The 19,335-nt window shown below is 42.2% G+C and overlaps 1 protein-coding gene and 1 long non-coding RNA gene across 4 annotated transcripts in view; one reads left to right on the top strand and one right to left on the bottom strand.

Annotated features, from left to right (window-relative positions):
- The window catches only part of LOC125771431 (uncharacterized), a 133,410-nt gene that overhangs the window by 99,928 nt on the left and 14,147 nt on the right, over positions 1 to 19,335 (top strand). For all 3 annotated transcript variants that reach the window (XM_049442045.1, XM_049442047.1, XM_049442046.1), the window contains exon 4: positions 12,324 to 12,508. In XM_049442045.1, the coding sequence (XP_049298002.1) occupies positions 12,324 to 12,508 (185 nt within the window). The remainder of the gene's footprint in view (positions 1 to 12,323; positions 12,509 to 19,335) is intronic.
- The window catches only part of LOC125771506 (uncharacterized), a 105,548-nt gene that overhangs the window by 76,249 nt on the left and 9,964 nt on the right, over positions 1 to 19,335 (bottom strand). The gene's annotated exons all lie outside the window — the stretch shown is intronic.

Here is a 19,335-nt window from a genome sequence, read left to right as displayed (position 1 = left end):
GTATCCCGCACGCTGGACGGAGTGTCACAAATTCCCCATGCTGCTCTCGGAAACCCCGTTTTAAGCTCTTTTCCACCCACTGCATATGCTTTGATGTTATCGACAAACAAAACCCGGGTCATCCTCCGGATCGCCAGGCAAAACCCGGGAGTAGTTTGATCAGTTTTATCGGGTTTATTTTACTGTCAACTAACGGAATGATAGTATCGCTGTGGCACACTGCAAACATAAAAACCAATAAATGGAGGGAAGTGTTTTTTTTTGGGGGGGATGGTATATTGCTAGCATGTTTGCATGTTTGTTGAATCGAACCTAGGAGTAGTTGCGTTGTTTTTTTTTCTTGTCTTGTTAAAACTGAAACTCACCCACCGGAAAGGTTGTTTACATAGCGCGCGAATGTTTATTTTACTGCGACAGCTACAAACAAGGGCCGGTAATTTTGTATGAGACGATATGAAATATCCTGGTGTAGCTTTGCTGTAAAGGCAGCTCGTCCCCATCTAACACGATTACGATATGCAAAATGGAAACGTTTCAAATAAGCTTTATTTCCAATCGAAATCTAATCGACACACCGGTTTGCGGTGATTAAATCGTGACCGTATTTCCTCTTTAATGGTGGAATACATTAAACGATTTTCGTACTCGGAAGCTGCGTTAAATCGGTGCGATCACATCGACTGACGGAAGGTCATTCCGTGGGTACTATAATTATTAGATGAATCGTCCAGATAGGCTTAGCTAATCAGCGTCCAAGGTTTTTTGCGAAAAAAACGGTTAGGATTCGGACGGGTGCCACTCAATCAACCCGCAGGTCATCGTTGCTTGAGCTTGAGATGCTTGTAACGAATTCGAATGCGGGTTGCACTAGAAGCAGGAAGGTTTGAAGATAGTTACATAGAGGAGACGAAAAAACGAGAGCTACATTAAAAGCTTCTAGGAGGGGAAAAGGCAACTCTTCTTGCAAATGAAGTTGGTGGTTGATTGCGCTTGACTCATCGTAAGCATTGGCCAACGAAGTGAGAAAAGCCTCTAAGGTCACTCAATACACCGCAGAGCAACCGAAAGCTTTTGCAAACCTAAAATCATCGAAAATGGTTCTGTTCCGTTTGAGGGATTTGCGTGTCTGTAGACGGTTGCCATCCGTGCTGTAAAACCCCTTCCTGACAAGTGGCACTTCTTCGTTTTCGTTGCGGTTTTTTACCACCATAACCCGTAGAATCACTTCTTTATCGTTCTGAGGAGACGATGAGGGCTGGGCGGCGGCGAAGAGGAGGAGTGCTAGGTCAAGGTGGGTTAAGACACGATTGATTTATGGGTCTCGGTGATTTACCGGTGAATATGCCGTTTTTTTTCGAGCAAAACTGATGACCTTCCGTTTAATATAAGGGTACGGCCGCACGACGGTAACAATTTGTCATTTCCGACCCATGGTTTGTTGTGACTCCACGAATGGAAGTACATTTTAATCTCCATTGAGTGAAGCGAATGCTTTTTACATTATTTGTTAAAGTGGTTTGCGTTTGGTGGCTGCTGGAAGGAATAGAGATTTCAATATCTGGGGTTTTTTTTCTGCGATGGGCAAACCTTGGAACACATGTCCTCGCATCTTCCAAATGTTCCGTAAAACTGTCAAAGATACTGGAATTGAATCGAACATAATCGACCGAAACTAATTCCCTTGTCGAATCGTTTGCATGGGGAAAACCAAGAAGTTAACGGCTCAATCTAACAACTTTGCCGGTTGAAGAACGGTTTGGTTGCATAATTTAATACGACCATTGAATTTCCTTCCTTTTTGTCCCAAAAATCGTTCATACTAATGTACTGTTTCTGTTGGGTTTAGATTAAATCCAAACACAGTGGCTGGCTTATAAAGCAAACACGCGGTGATGAAGGAATTCAGATTGAGAATCGTGTCGTCCTGGTGACGCTTGCACACAAGTTTTTGCCTCCCCACACACAAGGTTAAACAAAATGAGATGGGGGAGGAATCGAATCGGCACACTGTCAACTGTGCAAATGTGTGTGGCGGATGGATGTTTTGATGTTGATGATGAAAATTAGTTTTCAACTAAACCTCAACGTTCCCAAGTCCGGTGGTTTGATGGTTAATTTTCCGTTTGATGTGGTCGTTTAGTGGGGTTTATTATGTACGGCGGTACAAAATGGTTCCCACCCCGTTACCACCCACTCGAAGATTTCTCCCCTTTTCCCCAAATGCTAAATGGTTTAGGTGTCCTTGCATGCGTCACATATATATATCGTCCTCGCCCCATCAGAAAGAGGACACTGGGTGGAAGATTTTATTTAATAAACTAAATGATGAAGATAATCATGGGCTACCGGGGGAGTCGGCAACGGTACCGACATAAACTTTTATTAAAATCGTATGCAGATTAGCACCTCCCGCACCTGGCCTGGCCTGGTTTTTGAGGAAGAAGCGACCCGGTAGCGAAATCGTTTCGAATGTGGCCTAATGGTTGGTGTCGGATGATGATTATGATAATGACGAGCTATAAGAGACGAGACGAGTCCGTCCCGGTCGGGCTTTTGCCGAAGCGTTTTAGTTTGCGCAAAGTTATGACTTATTTTAGTGCGCTCGTGTTTTCGCTTCGTACGTTGGATTTGGCGATAAGAGGAAGTTTTTTTGTTGTTGGTTTTGCTTTAGTTTCCTTATCAAAAGTGGCGAAGGAAAAACTTTTCTGTCACCATCGAGTGTATCGAATTCATAATTCCCGCTGGAAGCAATTTGCACCGGTGCAATGCGTCAAAATTTAATTCATCCTCTGAGGACTCATTAGTTGCTGTAGGAATGTGAGGTGGAACTAGTGGTTTTTTTTCTTCTCTCTTTCGGTAACTCACGTTCACACGCAAACCGTTTGTCAACGTCATTGGCATCGGTGTTACATTCACAATTCATTCGAAATTTTCCACCAGCCGCCCGGTCGAACCAGCAATTATGATCCGTAATTCAACCCTCGGCGGCTCCCGTTCGTTGACGCTACTTGTCAGTGCCAGTGTGCTCCTCCTACCAAGGAAGGAAACTTGTTTAAGGGAAGGTTTTCCTTCCGCGTTTTTTTTGTTCTGTATACAGAGTGGTGGATGTTTCCATGCACAGCTTACATTTCTAGCTTCAGATAAACTCATAACTTTTCCAACGAGTAGTCTCACACTCTTTAAAAAAAATTTCCCCCCAATTTCACGTGAAAAACCGGGAAGCTTATTTTAACGGGGTGGTTTATCCTCACTGCAAAGCGGGAAAGGAAAACCGAAGAGCTGAAAGTGAAACCTTGGGTGTCGCTGGGAACGACAGGGCATGACGTGGCGTTTAAAATGGGACGATACGATGAGAGAGAAAGAGAAAGAGACAGTAGAGAGACAAAAAAAGTGTGTGTATATAGACAGCACTTCATAACACTTACTTCCTCCCGCACGGGGTCTTAATTTGTGCAAATTATGTTGAATGAAGTTGTTAGCAAGTTAGCAAGTTAGGCGGCGGCCGAGCCCGAGAGGGTGGTAACCATTTTTTTTAAAGCCTTAACACTAGAATTACTATTTGTGCAAGTGTGCGTTATAGTTTAAAATACTTTAAAAAAGTTTGTAAGTGATACATTTGAATTTATTTTTGCCAAAAAAAAAAACATTCCAATTCCATCTTTGTTTGCTTTCTTAAGCTAAAGCAGAAACTTTTAAGCACACTTCCAGTAGTAAGCTTAGGAAAACAGTTTTACTTCGTTGACATTTCCGTATCCGGGTTGTTTCCTGTTTTTTTTTTTGTTTTGTTTCCAGAAAAAAAGGAAGTATTTATTCCCCTTTTTCCAACGTGTATCCAATTTTCTAATTAGTTTTCCCTGTTGCAGCATCGCTTTACGAACGCTTTTCACGAACCACTTATCGATTATTTCGCTGTTTCGGTGAAGAAAACTTTACCTATTAACAAACCACAAGGCTGGGGGGGGGGGGAAGATTGGAGGGAGGGATGGAATTAGAAGGGGAAGGTTTACTAAAATATTCCACTCCAAACACTCGTGTACGGTATTAAGGCGCTCGGGGTTGTGTTATAGTTCTTTTGCCAGGATTCAAGAAACGGCGCCAATGGTTTCCCGAAAGAAAATTCCTGTCTTCCATCGGGGTGCTGTCTCAGTGGGTGGGTGGGACGCAATTGAACTAGTATGGCAAGGCTGGCTGGCAAAATGGCATCGACACACACACACACGACTAACCGCCTTTTCTCGATCGTAACGGAACGTGATTTTGGTGCCAATGAGAGGATAAAACGATGCCTGAGAAAACCGTTACTGAAGCGTTCCTTTACTGCCTGGCGTCAATCGTTTCCGGAATCGTTTTCCGAAAGTTTGGTCGTGGAAAATGTTTCCAAACGACACATACAGTGTACACATACCGGTGTGGAGGCACGTGGTGTGAATAGGACCCATTGAATGTTGTGTCGATTTCCATTCGAAAGGAAAAGCATCCACCAGACGGAAAATACATTTCACTTGAAGAGTGAAAAACAAAAAAAAAACACCACCCCGGAAAAGCATTCGAGGTCGAGGTTTACCACAAATCGAGGTGTCCTTTAGTGTCCTTGCGATCTTTCACTACACGACCAGGCTGTTGCTATCTTGGCTGGTGTGTTCTTGTCGCTGCTGTCGAACATCCATTTGTTGTCGTTATCGACGACGGAGGCGGCGGCGGCCCGAAATCGTTCGGGCAGGGAAAATGGGTTTGAATGGTCTGGTCTGGCGAAATGGCAAAATCTGTATTATCTTAACGCCGTACGATGGAGGTTTCGAATATTATCCCACCCGCCGAATGTTTTATTTTTGAGTTTTAGGATGTAGAAAAGTAGACACTGTTTTGGGGCACCATCAGACAACAACAAACACCCACAATGGATAGGAACGATAGTGAGAGAGTGAACATTCAAAATTCATGATAACATGAATCCTGGGACGAAGAAGCTTTTGTTCTTGTTGCTTTCTTTCGTACTTTTGTTGTTGCTAGGATCACGGAAGGTGGGACACATTCCCATAAAATTACTTAATTTACAACAATATTTCATAAGCAATATAAAAACCAGGAATTTATGCTACCACCGAAAGAATGGAACGGATATTGTCATCGAAGATTTTGCACAAGTTTTTGTGCTACAACGAGATACGAAGTAAAGGCAACCAAGCTCTGTTGCCCACTCGTTTCTTGGGGGTTGAAGAACAATGTCCTTTTATACATACTCCTGCATGATGCTTGCTCGCATCGTTTCGCACACGTGCACACCTTCTCCTTCCCAAGAATATGTTGCTCCCCAAAAACCGAGATTCCTTCTCCCCATTACATCCCCTCCTCAAGGTAGAGTTTTCCCAGCAGATGTTTTCTGTTTACGATTATGATAAATATGAGTTTTCCCTTTGTATTATTGCGATGAACGACAAACCGGGTCTACTTGCCGAGAGAAAGAGAGAGAGAGAAAGAGTGCTTAAGCGTTACAGTGCATCGGGTAGCAATGTGCAAGCGACGAACCTTGAAGAGGGAGCTGTAACCACCCCAGGTCTTTAGGCGTTAGGTTTGACATTTATGAATGTCTTCTGGAACGCCTTCAGGAGGGCAGCAAACCCCCAGCTATGGTGTGATGTTGGGTGATAAATTGATTTTGCAGATGAAATTGTTTACAGTTTGGTTTTTGTGGTGTACGTTTGTGAGATTAATATATTTATGACAATAGAACATGGCGCGAGATCTTCGCTTCCAAGGAGTTAAATTAATTATAAAGAAAATACACCGAATGGAGATTGTTTTATTTATTACTTTCCTGTATTGTGAGCTATAAAACAAGCACATTTTAATAGATGAGTAAAGTTGGTTTAAATGTTTCCGGGAGAGTATTCACATAACTTCGTATACCCTCAATTGCATGCTAATGTGTGGCCCGCTTTGACAGTGAGCAAACAAACGAAGTGGTACGAAAAGTGGTCCACTGTCAATTGGGTTTTGCTAGCTTTGGTTTGGTTGCCAGACGTGAAGCCTTTTACCGGTCAACCGTTGGCAAGGATCGGATGGAAAACATGCACGACGTGTCCGCTTTATGTGTTACAGAACCGAGCAATCGGACTGTTAATCAATGATCCGTGCACTAACGGGAAGGATGTCGCACAAAAACGCACTCACCGGAAGTGAGCCATCCAAATCACAGCCGGTAAATACAGAACGGTTCTTGTTGCAACTCCCCCCTTGGGGGGACAATTGGTTTGTTGGAGAGATTTTATCGAAGCATCAAATTAGATTCGACGAACGCGCGTGTGTTTGCTGGATGGATGCGCACACATGGGGGAAATGGTTTCGCATTTTGCAAATGAAATGGGCCTCGACGTCGATGGAAATGGTACGGATATTGGTGCAAGCTGGCACCAACCCGACGGGTTGGATGGGGATTTTTGGGCACAGACGTGCTCATTTTACTGAGCAGCTTTATAGCGCTGTCACGCTTTCGTTATTGAGATGTTTTTGTTCGTGGTTTGGAGTGTTGTGTGCGTGTGTTTTTTGTTGTTGGTTTTCTTCCCCAACAGTACTACAATGTTACAGCTCCATTGTGAGCATTTGTACATATATTTCCAACGTGGAAAGTTTTGCATGTCGCGTTGTGAAGTATTTGTTTGTAACGCTTGTTGTCCTTTGTTGGTGGTAAGTGATTTAACCGAAAGGTGAAGAAGGGCGACTACACTGAGGTACAGGTTAAAGTCGGTATATGTACATGAAGCAAGAGAATATGTATTTGCTTTTTACATGTGGTCTTGGGGGCGGGCCCGGTGGCGTATGTGATAAATGGCGCCAGTTCCACACAACAGGACCGGGTATCAAATCTCATCTGGATCGCAAGGGCTGATGTTTTAATACTTGTTATCCTTTGATGACACAAATCGTAAGATGAAGAAGATTCCACATCTACTCTACTCTACTTCAATTTGAAAAGAATCCAGAAATGCACTTCCCGCCGGTGTATGTGATGACAGGATTGGGTATCAATTCTCTTCTGGACCACAGTCTCCTCATAGACTGACTGACTATCCTGGTAAACATAAGTAGACTAAACCAGAAATCGCCGTCATGTCCTTAGACTCTGTCTACCAAAGCGGTCACAAGAATTTCTGAGGTTCTCCTACAAGATCTTCCAATTCAATGATTCCAAAGAAAAATCCAATCGTTCTTATACAAAGCTTTCTCAACTAACACATCCTTCTTGTCGCAATCAGGCAGTTATCAGGATGCAGGAGTGGTCTAAACCTCTCAAATTCGTCGTCGTCATTTGTCAATCCATCATCCTGGGATTTCTGGTGGACTCTTCAACGTCATCGCTCCTTCCCGATTGGGATCTACCACGCGGCTCCTCTGTCCATGTCGAAGATCTAGAAAGATTTTACCTGGTTCGACCGGTGTCATTCGCATGACATCATCAGACGAATCTAATTCGCTGTTCGATAGTGAGTTTCTCGTACAATTTTTAAACCTCGTCATTATAGACCTTCCACACATTCGGGGTCAAAAAAATGGTTCAAACTTTATCATTTCATTTCAAAACTCCTGTAAATACTGTTTGCATTTAAAATTAGATAACTGTGGATGTCACTCATTAAACAGAGGAGTCCGTGATTATGTCGGTAATTATTTTTAAAAGATTTCCCTAATTGAAATATCTTTAGCTTCATTTTAATGTCTTTATATAGACCTATAAAGCGCACATTGTTACCGGTAATAAGTCTTTCAGTGGGAAAGGCCTCTTCCAATTTCTTCACCGTTGCGCGGAACAACTTAACATTAGGTGTGATAAAATATTGCTATTTGTGTGCCATTTACGGTTAACTCATCGTAAACGGTAACCTTTAACTTCTTTTCCCTCCTCAAACCACCATTTCTCTCTATCTCTCTCTTTCACAACGCAATTGCTTCAAATCCCCATAACCATCAATCTGATGTCTGGTTTGAAAAACCCGTAGTACCTCTCTATTTGCACCATCCAAATTGTTGGCCATTCTGTCCCGTGGTTGTTCGGGGTGGTGTGCTTGTCATCAAGGTGTGAATAATTAAATTGAATATCACTTGCGGATTATGCGTGTGTGTGGTGTATGTGTGCCTTTCATACTTTACCACCACCCCAGGATGTCCTCGAGGTTGGTTTCATGGCTGCGAAACGCTGGAACTGCAACATTTTCTCTAATTATGATCCCACTTGTTATGAAACGTATTTTCAATTTGCATCATAAATTTCATCCATGCTGTGGGATTATGTTGTGCCGACTCATTCCATTCGCAGCCGGATGGGCAGGGGAGCAAACTTGAGGCATACTTGTACTGGCACGGTATTAAGTCTTTAAACAAAAAAAAACCCTCGGTACCATTTAATGGTGGTTTTGTGTCCCTTTTTTGCTATCCTTACTGGAATGATGCAAGCGAAGAAAGTTCGTACCGGGATGGGTTTAATGCCGAAAACGAGTGCTGTCAGTGACTGTGAAGGAAACATTATGGTTGTAATGAATGAAGAAACAATTTTCCAATTAAACCCGCCAGCAAAGCGAAATGTTGACAAAAGAGGAAGAATTTAATTTTCTTTTTGTTGATTTGTTTTGTCTTAAACTTTGTTCGGGTTTTTTGGTTTTCTTCGCTTGCCACAATTTAGTTATGCAATTTGAGGGACTGAATTTTCCACCACAAAGACAACAAAGACGAATCGGATTAGCCTGAAGAAGGTTCATCGTTTACTTGCTTTGTTATTTAATTATCTTCTTGGTTTTGGCAATTCCCACGAGCTACTTGTTGGTGAATGATTACCATTAATCTGTTCCGCTTCTACGATCGTTGCAATATGTAGATTTGACGGCAATCGATTAACGTCCCTAACAACACGAGTATGATTTATGTACCGTACCAGCGTGATCAACCTTCACTGCCATGAGTGCATCCAGTGTCCGGAGAAGTGTCATAGTTAATTTTGTAATCAGTGTCCAGCTACAGAAGCAATCAAGATCGCCTACCACCTACTCTCATGATACTCACAAAGGCCGGAACTCCTCAGAAGCACTAGTGACGAGACCCCGTTGTGGAACCCGAACTCCACCAGGTGTCCCTTCGGTCTCTGACATCCAAAGCGGTAATCAATATTAATTAGCACGTAACAATAATATTGTTGACATTTCGCATTGATTGGGTTGGTTTCAGGCCCCGCTCGGCAGTCGACCCGTTTTGAATCCATAATGTATCGAACCGGCTGATTTTCTTCATCTCGCCAAGATGCTCTTCACACTGGAGAACACCTTTGACGTAACCGCACACCTATTACCAGTACGGGCAGTTCCGTTACGTGGTGGCATGTTTGTGACGGTGCTTAGTTTGTGGCTTCAGCTTTGGATATATGATGCCGATACGTATGCCCTCTCCATCTGGTTGAAGGGTAGTAGATGGGTGGGCTCGATGCGGTTTTCTCGTTGGTGTGCCTTCGAGTGCAAATAATTAGCTGACGGTCGGAATCGAACCGAACCCTCGATAGTTGATTGTGGTTAATTTACGGCGCCCAGTTAACATTCCGACGGTGCTTTTGGGAATTTCAAGCGCGTTGTGCTGGATTGCTTCCGATGAAAATTCTTGACTAGCGGTTGTTGTGTCTGTGGTTTCACTGTTCGGTATGTTCATTCCGATGGTTGGTATTGCTAACATTGCTACCAGTGGGTGGAATGATTGTATCTGCAATTGCAACACCCTGTCCGCGGTATACCACTCCTTTTTGGTAGAAATAAAACATCCTCAAATGACTTGAGCAGTAAAAGACATGTGAACAACGGCACCAAATCCAGCTATGGAGAAAGTTTTGTTTTTATGATCCACCTTTTGTTTTGGAGTTTATCAAGTTGTGTTTTATTGAACATCGTTTTAGCATAAAACCAAACTTAATAGTCCGCAGAGGAGTTCGAAGATGAACGAGCTAAACAAACAAGCAACTCCATCCCAAGGTTCACAACATGGGAAAGTTGGACCATTAAAGTTGAGGTCCTTTGGCCAAAACAAAAAAATAGTTTTTAGTTTCTCTTTCAAACTCCTTTACTTTTCGGACGACCTAATGGTCATTCGCAAAACTTCCACCTCAGTTCCGGCTATCTCTCAACTTGCCATAAACGTATCCTTTTTTTGCCGGGCGAAGAGGGTGAATGCTCTCGAGTATCTTAGGCTTGACGTAAGATGTTCAACATATCTACTGAGCGTCGCCAAAAAGGAAGGAAACCCAACTTGACCGATGTCATTTTCACGGCTTAATGACGTTACGTCGGTGACATTTATTTCTAACCCGCCTGGTCAAAGGCGTCTTGGTCATAAAATGTTGTACGTTATCTTTACCAATGTGTGTGTGTGTGTGTGTGTATATGAGAAAAGGCAAAACGAATATCGCTCCATACGTTCAGATATGTGGCACTTATATGCAGTGTAAACAACATCGTAAAAATCATAGTTCTGTTATGATTGTGGTTGCCGTTCAGGTTGACGAGGGTCCGCAAAGGTGGAATAATGCATTGTGGTGTTTATGTGCTGTGGAGCAATGTTCCACCCGGTTTTTTTTGGGATTGCACATCATAACGAGTGTGTGGAGATAAAGAGATTGTTTCTGTTGTTGTGTTGGGCAAGAAGGAATCGTCGTTCTGCGCAAACACAAAACTAGTGATGGGTAAGTCCTCGAATTTCCTGGAGTTGGAATAATCAAACTCCGAAATTTTTCGGAGTGTACTCTGGAGTAACTCCGGCATTACAAACGACCCGGGAAGGGGGAGTGGGGTCTCCGGAGATTTAACTCCGGAGTAACTCCGGCATTATAAACGTCCGGACGAGGGTTAGGTTTAACTCCGAAGTAACTCCGACATTATTGACGATTGCAGTGGTTGGTTGAGAAGGATATTGAGCAGGTTTTAAAAACAACTAGCTGCGACCGGCCACTAACCGAAGTTGAATCCGAAGTTAAAATCGGAGATTAATCCGGAGATAACTCCGGAGTGTTCCGGTACCAACTCCGGAGTAATTCGGAGTCAACTCTGCATTTCTCCTGGAGTTCAATGCGGTTTTTAAACGTCGGAGTTGGAGTGGATCCATGAATCCAACACCGGAGTACCCATCACTACACAAAACCTAAATCCATCGGTTCGTTTCTTTTGCTGGAAAGCTACATTTCCACAGTTGCAAAGATGCTAATTTCCATTTTCCCGTATATATATACATCAGTCTCCCTTCCGGGAAACGGTTCTAACAGAAGAGGGGAAAAACTTGATTTCGAACATAGTTTCCATGTATTACAATCACAATGTAACAAGCGTGTGCATTGCAAATTTCAGCCTTTTCCACACCGAAAACAACTAGAATAAATGTAAAACTCCAGAACCTCAGAACATGTTGTTCCGGGTCGGTGAAACATTTCAATAAGAGAAAAAAGCGTAGATAACATTATCGTTCCTCAAACGAAGGGGCACAAAAACCAGCGTGTGGATATCACTGTTGCAAACTTGGGAAAAACAGGCCTGTTTTATGCTAATGAAACATCAAGCGCGAAAATGGTTTTCCATACGTACGTTCGTATGTTCGCCCAGCAAACGAATGAGGGTTTTGGGAATGTTTTTTTTCTCGATTGGCAAGAAGAACGAAATGGCGAGATTTATGCACCGACATGCACCGAACTACCGCAACAATGCATTTATCTGCTGTGTGTGTTTTTGTACGAGGAAAAAAAACACATTTTTGACTGCTTAAAATTATGGACCCCATATCCCCACCTCCAATCATCAATCATCGACCAACTGGATGAAAGCTACAAAACATACCCATAAAGTGTTCTCCATTCCGCTCCTCCTCCCCGCACGGTGGCTGTAAAGACAAACACAAACAAGAGTTAAATAATTAATTAATCCAATTCAACATGCACGGCACAAGGATTTGCGATTAAATTTTTGCCATTATTGATGGCAGGCTTTTAATCATGTTTCTCCAATTTCGGTACCATTGTTCACTTACTGCAAAAGGGAACGACAACAGCTGGCAGACCTTTGGAAATAAAACATGTGTACACATAAGGCGCATGTTGCGTTCGTTACAATGATTCTGCAGCAAAATTGCTGTTGACGATAAAGCCGGCGGGATGGGACCAAAGCTTTCTGAGCAGGATATCGTTTCACCAGTCTGTAAGCCTATTGTATTTTACGCTGATTTAAAGATTCAACATAAAAGGTAAAACCATTAAATTGAGTAAAATAGTTAATTTGTGTTTTTTACTTCTTCTTAAATTTCCTCCTTTACAGTTCACCATCGGAACGATCGCGTAAAGGATGCTGTGGCCATTGGTTCGCAGGACCACCGCTACGGGCGCTCATAGCTGTGGTGGCCCTCGGTGGTGTTGCCTGTGCCTTGGGCGGTGCCGCACTCGGTGCGACGGGTTTGGCCGGTTCACCAACTTCCCATCTTACTGCTGCCTTATTAATGATAGGTAAGTCCGCATTTCTGCGCTATATTCACTTCACTAAACTTCCAACAAGTCCCACGGTACGGTTTACTTTCGTTGGTTTACCAAAAAAAAAAAGAAAAAAAGGAGGAAATTCAGCCTCCCCGTTTTCGTTTGTACTATTTCAAATGGCAACGCTTTTGCAGCGAAACGAACGTGGAAAGATCGCGTTTGAAAAGTTTCACACTTTCTTCGTACTGCGCCAAACCGGATTCTTCCAAAAAAAAGGGAAACATCTGGTCCTGGTAGGCAAAAAAGAGGGAAATAAAAACAGTAGGAACTTTGTTGTCGATTGTCTTTGGACGGTTTTTTTTGTGTGTGTCAGTTGTACGATTTTTGTTCCGCTCTGTTGTGCCGTCCCTGTCCCTAGTGTAACGGAAAAGAAGGAAAATGGAAGGAACGGTGAAACTAATGAGAGACACGGGAAATATGGTGCAAAACCCGTAAATAAGTTCCACTGTGTGTTGGAAAACTTGGTACGATTTACACGAAGAGCCAGCTAGAAACCGGGGGGGGGGGGGGGGGGATGTTGGGGTGCGAACAAGTTGCTAAGCTGCCAGAGGTTAGCCAGAGGTGCAAAAGCACCCGAACGTACATTAACATGCAAATTCTAGCGTCCCTCGAAAGAAATGACTCTAGGTGAAAACTTTGCTTCATTTATCACCCGTCCAGTGGAAGTACGTTAAGATGTACTGGCTTTAATTTAGCCATTTCCTTGGGTAAAATTGTTTTAAAAAAGAGCTTGTATTGTATGCTGTGGAGCATTATGTTCTTTTGAAGTTTTGTTTGGGAATGCAACAAAAAATAGGTTGATCGAGGTCATGTATGATTTTTGCTTCTACGAATTAAACCAAATTTTCTTTGCCAGTACCACGTTGGATAGGTTCGCAAAAAAGCGTACAGTAAATCATCATTATCCCATCAAATAGGATTGTGCACGAACCCCACATCGGTTTGAAGGGCTTTTTTGCTGCCTTCCCAATCGTATACGATTCTTTCCGTAGGGGAAAACTGATGTGATTTTTTTGTATGTTTGAAAAGGCCACATTTTCCCATCACAAGTGAGTCCCTTCTGTGCATCTGTGAATTGAAGGCCGAGGTTCATAAAATATGAATTCAATTTATTTATATCGATTTACGAACTGCGTACGGTTTTTTGGGGAAAAGTTCTGGCGGGCATTTTGGGAAAAAGCCTAGAGGGGGGCACTCACCTTGTGCCTGTCTGTGTAAAGTGAACTTGTCCAACGAAAGGACGGAAAGACTTGACTGAAAAAAAACGCACGACGGCTCTTGAAAAACCATTTTAAAAGGACCTTTCGCGTAGGTAAAGGTAAACTGGCTTACCAGCTGAGTCGTAATGGGAAAAAAGAATGATTTTTCGTCGCCATTTCGTTTTCGTTGAGCTAGTAGTTTTTTTTGTGTTGCGCCTCCATCTGTGGCTTCTTCTTGTGACTGCAGTAACCATAATCACCTTGCGTACAAAATCGTTTCAGTTTCGCATAAAACCGATGGTAGGTTATAAAGTCAAATTCGATGTCAAGCTGTAATCGATGTTGAGGAACGATTCGTTAAGGTGATATTTTGCTCGGGGATCGATTTGCCATAAGAACGGACCGATATCAAAATTGATTGCTTTATCAAGTTGTTAAAATCAATTTCAAGTGTGTTGGAAGTGGAGTTTTTTTTTTCTTCTTTAGTTGCAATGTTTTTTTTTTTTATTTATTTTTGCTTCTTTTCTACAAATTTTTAAGCTCTTTTTATGTCTTTTAGTCGTCTCCCTAAATCGTCTTATGCTCTACCTTTTTGAAGGTTTTTTAAAAAAATTATTTTATGGTTCTAAAAAATCAGTCACAAAGTTACCTTTTTTTGGCTCGCAACAGTGTGATATCACACACAATTGCAGAATTGTGGTGGTTTACAAACAAGCGAGTGTCTGCCATTAAAAGCTCTCTTAACTTTTGTGCATGATGCAGATGGGAAGTACGAAGAAAAAAAATAATGTTTGGCTTTTTGCGTATCTTCTTCAATTCCCTTGTCAGTGTGTGTGTGTTTATGTTGTTTTGTCTGTGCGTTGTTTGGCAAAACACTAAACCTCTGCCCGAAAAACCAAACGAGCATATCCACCGGTCGGGTCGTGTATGCTTTTTTCCCCCTCGTATGTCACAAAAAAACCAGTAAAGCTCACTCTACAGCAAGAGAAGCATCAAGAGATAAATCTTTTCCCGTCGTTGGAAAAACCAGACCGGAGAACGGAAAAAAGCGCAAATTTCTGCTGGCTTCATGCCCGTCTATGGGTACGAGAATGCGAACAGCCCCAAAAGTATGGTCACGAAATGGAATTATTTGTGTCAAAAAAAAAGAAAAACCATCCACAAATCGGATTTAGTTTTTATTCACCGCAGATTGCTTTGGAACCTCGGCATGAAATGGCATCCCAGCGATAGAAGGTGGCCTGTTTTTTTCTCGCGTTTGCCTTCATTTAGCCTGCTCGTTTCAGGGATGGTTGGATACTGTTTCGATTGTTCTTCCAGTAGCTTTAGCGGACCGCTGAAAAAAAATGGATGAATCCGATCACAACTGACCTTCAAACAAAAAAAAATCATACAGGACCTCTTTATCCACACGAACGCGGAAAATAATGCTTCAAAGCTATTTGCCGTCGAACAAGGTTCTTGATAGTTAAATTTGTTTGGGATTTTCTTCTATTTTTCGGTTTAGCGTTTTTAGTTTATATCCTGTCTGCTGATCGCGGCTAGTGATTGCTGTCAGTTTGCCGTTGAAAGTCAGTACTTGAGGATGATTAATTTCAAAAGTTACTAAATGAAATTAATTTATTAGAGAAAATAATTGTATTACTGTCTCCATGATTATAACTGCCAATGATAACTCGTTTGGTAATCTTTTTTTTATTTTTGAACAATATGCAAAGGCTGTTCGATTAAACGGTTCAATTGAAGTATTGGCAGCGACACGTCGCGTTCCCGCGAGAAGGCGCTTGCTGTCATGTAGCAAGTATTTCGGCTGAGTGAGCTGGGTGAAGCTGAGTTGGATGAGTGTCGCTGAATAAAAGGCCCACTGAAGCTGGCGCCAAGCCTGATCTTTTCCTAGCGACTCAGTGAGAAAGCAGAGGATATTTTAAATATATAGTTAATATATAACATAATGTGTAGTTAAAAAACTGCAAAGTGTCGCAATTAAATAAGGAAAGAAGTCTGCGATTGCTGGACGCAACAAGAACCAACAATTCAAATCCTCTTTAACACACAGACAAATCCACTTAAACATCTAAACTGTTCCGGAAATGAATTTCCCACACAAAAAGGGGACACAAAAATACACAGACTAATCGCACAAAAACCCCCCATTTTGTACGCTAAACTCGTTCATTCACAAAAAAAAATAAACAAAACTACAGTCACTAAATGGACACTCCGTGTTATCGGGTACCGTGCTATAAAAAGGCGTGAAAAGTGAACACGAAAAAAAGAAACCGTCGGCGTGTGGGCATGCGAGCGAACGAACCAACAAACCCTAGGATGATAAATATGTTGCAATTTTTATCCACCTTCACAACCCGGCACACCCGGGCACACGACCCTGTCTCAGCTCTGGGCACAGTCCAACAATTCACGAGGAGTGCACCCCAAACTCACAAGAAGTGGACGAAATTTATGGTTTCAATTTAAAATGCAATAATGATAACGAGTGCGCCGCGTGAATATACATTGGAAAGTATTTTTGTTTCATTTTTACTTCGAACTTTTCTTTCTCTTTCTTAACATTCGGGGGGTGTTTTTTGTTTCAAGCCATGTTTTAAGCAATTTCCACTGCGAGCATGGAAAATTTCCTTCTGGCGGCCACTTTTCTCCTTTCGCACACCTTCCTGCAAAAGGTTGGTGCGGATGATTTTTAGGAGCGGTGGCCATTTGAGGTGTTGCTGTGCCAGGAAGGGCACCGGTTTGTAGAATTGCTCACTTGAGCATAATCGCTGTTAACTGAACCGTATAATAATCCGCGTAGCGTTGGTTCGCGGAAGGTTGGCTTTACGCAGCTACCCAACAAAAGAGAGCCACTTGAGATCCGTTCAGGCCGTGGAATGCCCATCCGGAAGGGCACGAAATATCGGCACAAAAATGTTCCCTATCGGATGTTTAGATGGTTGGGTTATGCTTTCTCCAACAGAGGGCGCTTTATTGCTTAGTAAATGCAGGGCTTTCTGGGCTTTGTTCAAGTTGAACTAGAATGTGACGAGTTGTTCTACAACTTGCTCAAAGAAAATGAAATTTCACAACTTTCTCGGTTGACACATTAAGTGTTCAACTGGGAATAGATCCCAGAAACGGCTCATACTATTCTAGTTTTATTCGAAAACCCTTTAATGTAGTAGATTATGCGTTAAAGAATGCTCTTGTTGTTTTCTGTTTACCAAACTTCGTTTGATCATTTTTATCCTTCAATAGAAATTTAATAAAAGTAAAGAAAACTGAAAAACAATCAAGTTTTATAATCTGAACGGTAAAGACTCAAGAAATTTAAATAACATCCCACATCGCTTCCATCGATTTGCTGTGTTTGCCAACAAACTATAAGCCTTCCCATAGCAAGCAGCTTAGGGGATTGCATTAAAATTAAATTTCAAACAAAACAAAGTTTCCCCCCATGGTACTGGTGAAGAATGGAAAAATCAACAAAAATACGTACTACTATCATCATCATCAGCTGCTCCGTAATGCTGCATCCGGATCATCGTCCTTATCTTTGCTGGTTATGGTTTCCATAATCATCAATCTCTGGCAACACTCGGAACATCATTTTCTTCGACATCATCAGTCAACCAACACGAAGCCGTTCCTCGTTTCCCAATATATGTATATGCTACCCGTAGCTTGGTTGGAAAACTTCCGGATCCGTTTCCATCGTACTCGGGGGTTTGCATTTCCTTCCCAACTCCATTCCACCATCCCGGCAAACAAATTTACTTTTCCTGTCCATTCGGAAAGAGTTTTCGCAAGCAAGTTTCGTCTCGGTGTGCCATTGTTAGCTTATCATCAAAGATGCAATTTTGTTGCAATTTCCAGACCAAAGCCTTAGCCGGGGGTTTTGTGAGAAGCACCACCATCGTCGGGGAGGATCATCTTTCGCGCTGCCGGAAAAGTGGTGGAAAATAAAATGTTCGCTGATCGTGTTGTTTTTTTTCGCTGTGCTTTTCCGTGTACCATTTTTTTCTTCTAGGGAATTGAATCACTCACTTTTGCCATCCTGCTAGCACACGGTAAGCCTGCTTTACGACACACAATGGTTGGCAGCGAAAGGATATTAGAAAACAGCTTTTCAAGTTGAAAACTGATCACTCTCTTGAATGTACCGGTTTACTTTCATCGTACAAGCTTATCCATTGATTGCAAAAAAGTAGCAAAAAGAGGGGAAAACAACATGATTCAAAAAATGGAAACAAGGGATACAACCCATGTGTGTTGGCGAGACAAATTAAATGCACCAGAAGTAGCGTCCCAGAGTCACCAATGCTCCGGAGTGTGTGATCGTTTAAAGGTTTAAAAAGCCCACACTCAACACACAGACGAGTATCATCGACACAGCCTTTAATTTGGGCAATTGGAAATTTTCCTCCGATTAAATGCATCGCTTCACGATTGGTAGAAATCCAAATTCCCATGTGCAACAGTGCAATCGTTAAAAAAATCACATACATACATATACTCAACGGCGAAAATGAGTGGAAAAGAGTGTTGCGAATGATGACAGTAGTAGAAGCTGGATGGCGTCTATCGGCATCGGGGTGCATCATGGGGTGTTGCTGAACTGCAACCACAAGCAGCATCATGGGCTTACATTCTAATTACCGCATTTCGGAAAAGCCGCTTTTCCAAATGACTCTCAGCGGTTTCGCATATTTATTGGTGGTATTTTTATAGCATAAATCTGGGGGCAAAATGGAGTGAGCTTCCGGGTGCGATAGATTTTTTATCCCTTCTCTGTGTGACTGTGTGTGAGCAAGAGAGTAAGAGAGAAGAAGGGTAAAGATTTTCTAATACACAACCACATGGCCAGTGGTGCACATTCCCGATGGAATTGCAGCAATGCAGCAGTTACCGGATGGAAATCGACATGAATTTGAATCAATCTAGTTTCACATCACGTGCAATTTGACCGCACCGGACACACATCCACCGAGTGGGGAGGGGTGTAAATGATGGCTGGCATGCCATTCCACAACATTTCCCTCCCCCTTCCCCTCATCCCTAAACCTACTCTTACCCTGTGCCATTTCGTTCGTAGGTGATTTGAGGTTTTGAACGCCTAATTAGTGGATAGAATACACGCACACACGGGCAGAAGGAAAAGGGAATATATTTCCCAAGAACTTGAGGTGCACATACGGTACCGAAACACACCAAACAGACCAGCGGTGGTCACCTATGTTTTAGTGGTGCGGTACGCTGTTTCGGTTAAATTTCGCGCCTGAATGACGGCAATAATGAGCGTTTAATCGATATGTACCCCTTTTTCCGGGGAGGGTTTATGGATTTATTAGTATAATATTTTAGTCACATGCGATTCGAATGCGTTTTGTGGTTTTAATGCAAGGTTTACGTGGTATTAGTGTTAGTCTAGAGTTTGTGGTACGAACGGTAGAGTCACGGTGAATTTTGTATTATCATTTAAATGTGGAACGATTTATTTTGGATTTTGCTAAATACTGTACATTTGTGCATTTTTATGGAAATGTTTTAATTATATTTAACCATTTTTTTCAAACAATCCCAGTTGAAGGGAAAATATTTATCACCATA

Source organism: Anopheles funestus, chromosome 3RL, assembly GCF_943734845.2.
Source record: "Anopheles funestus chromosome 3RL, idAnoFuneDA-416_04, whole genome shotgun sequence".
NCBI classification, from domain to species: Eukaryota; Metazoa; Arthropoda; class Insecta; order Diptera; family Culicidae; genus Anopheles; species Anopheles funestus.
This window is presented reverse-complemented; position numbering and strand designations above follow the sequence as displayed.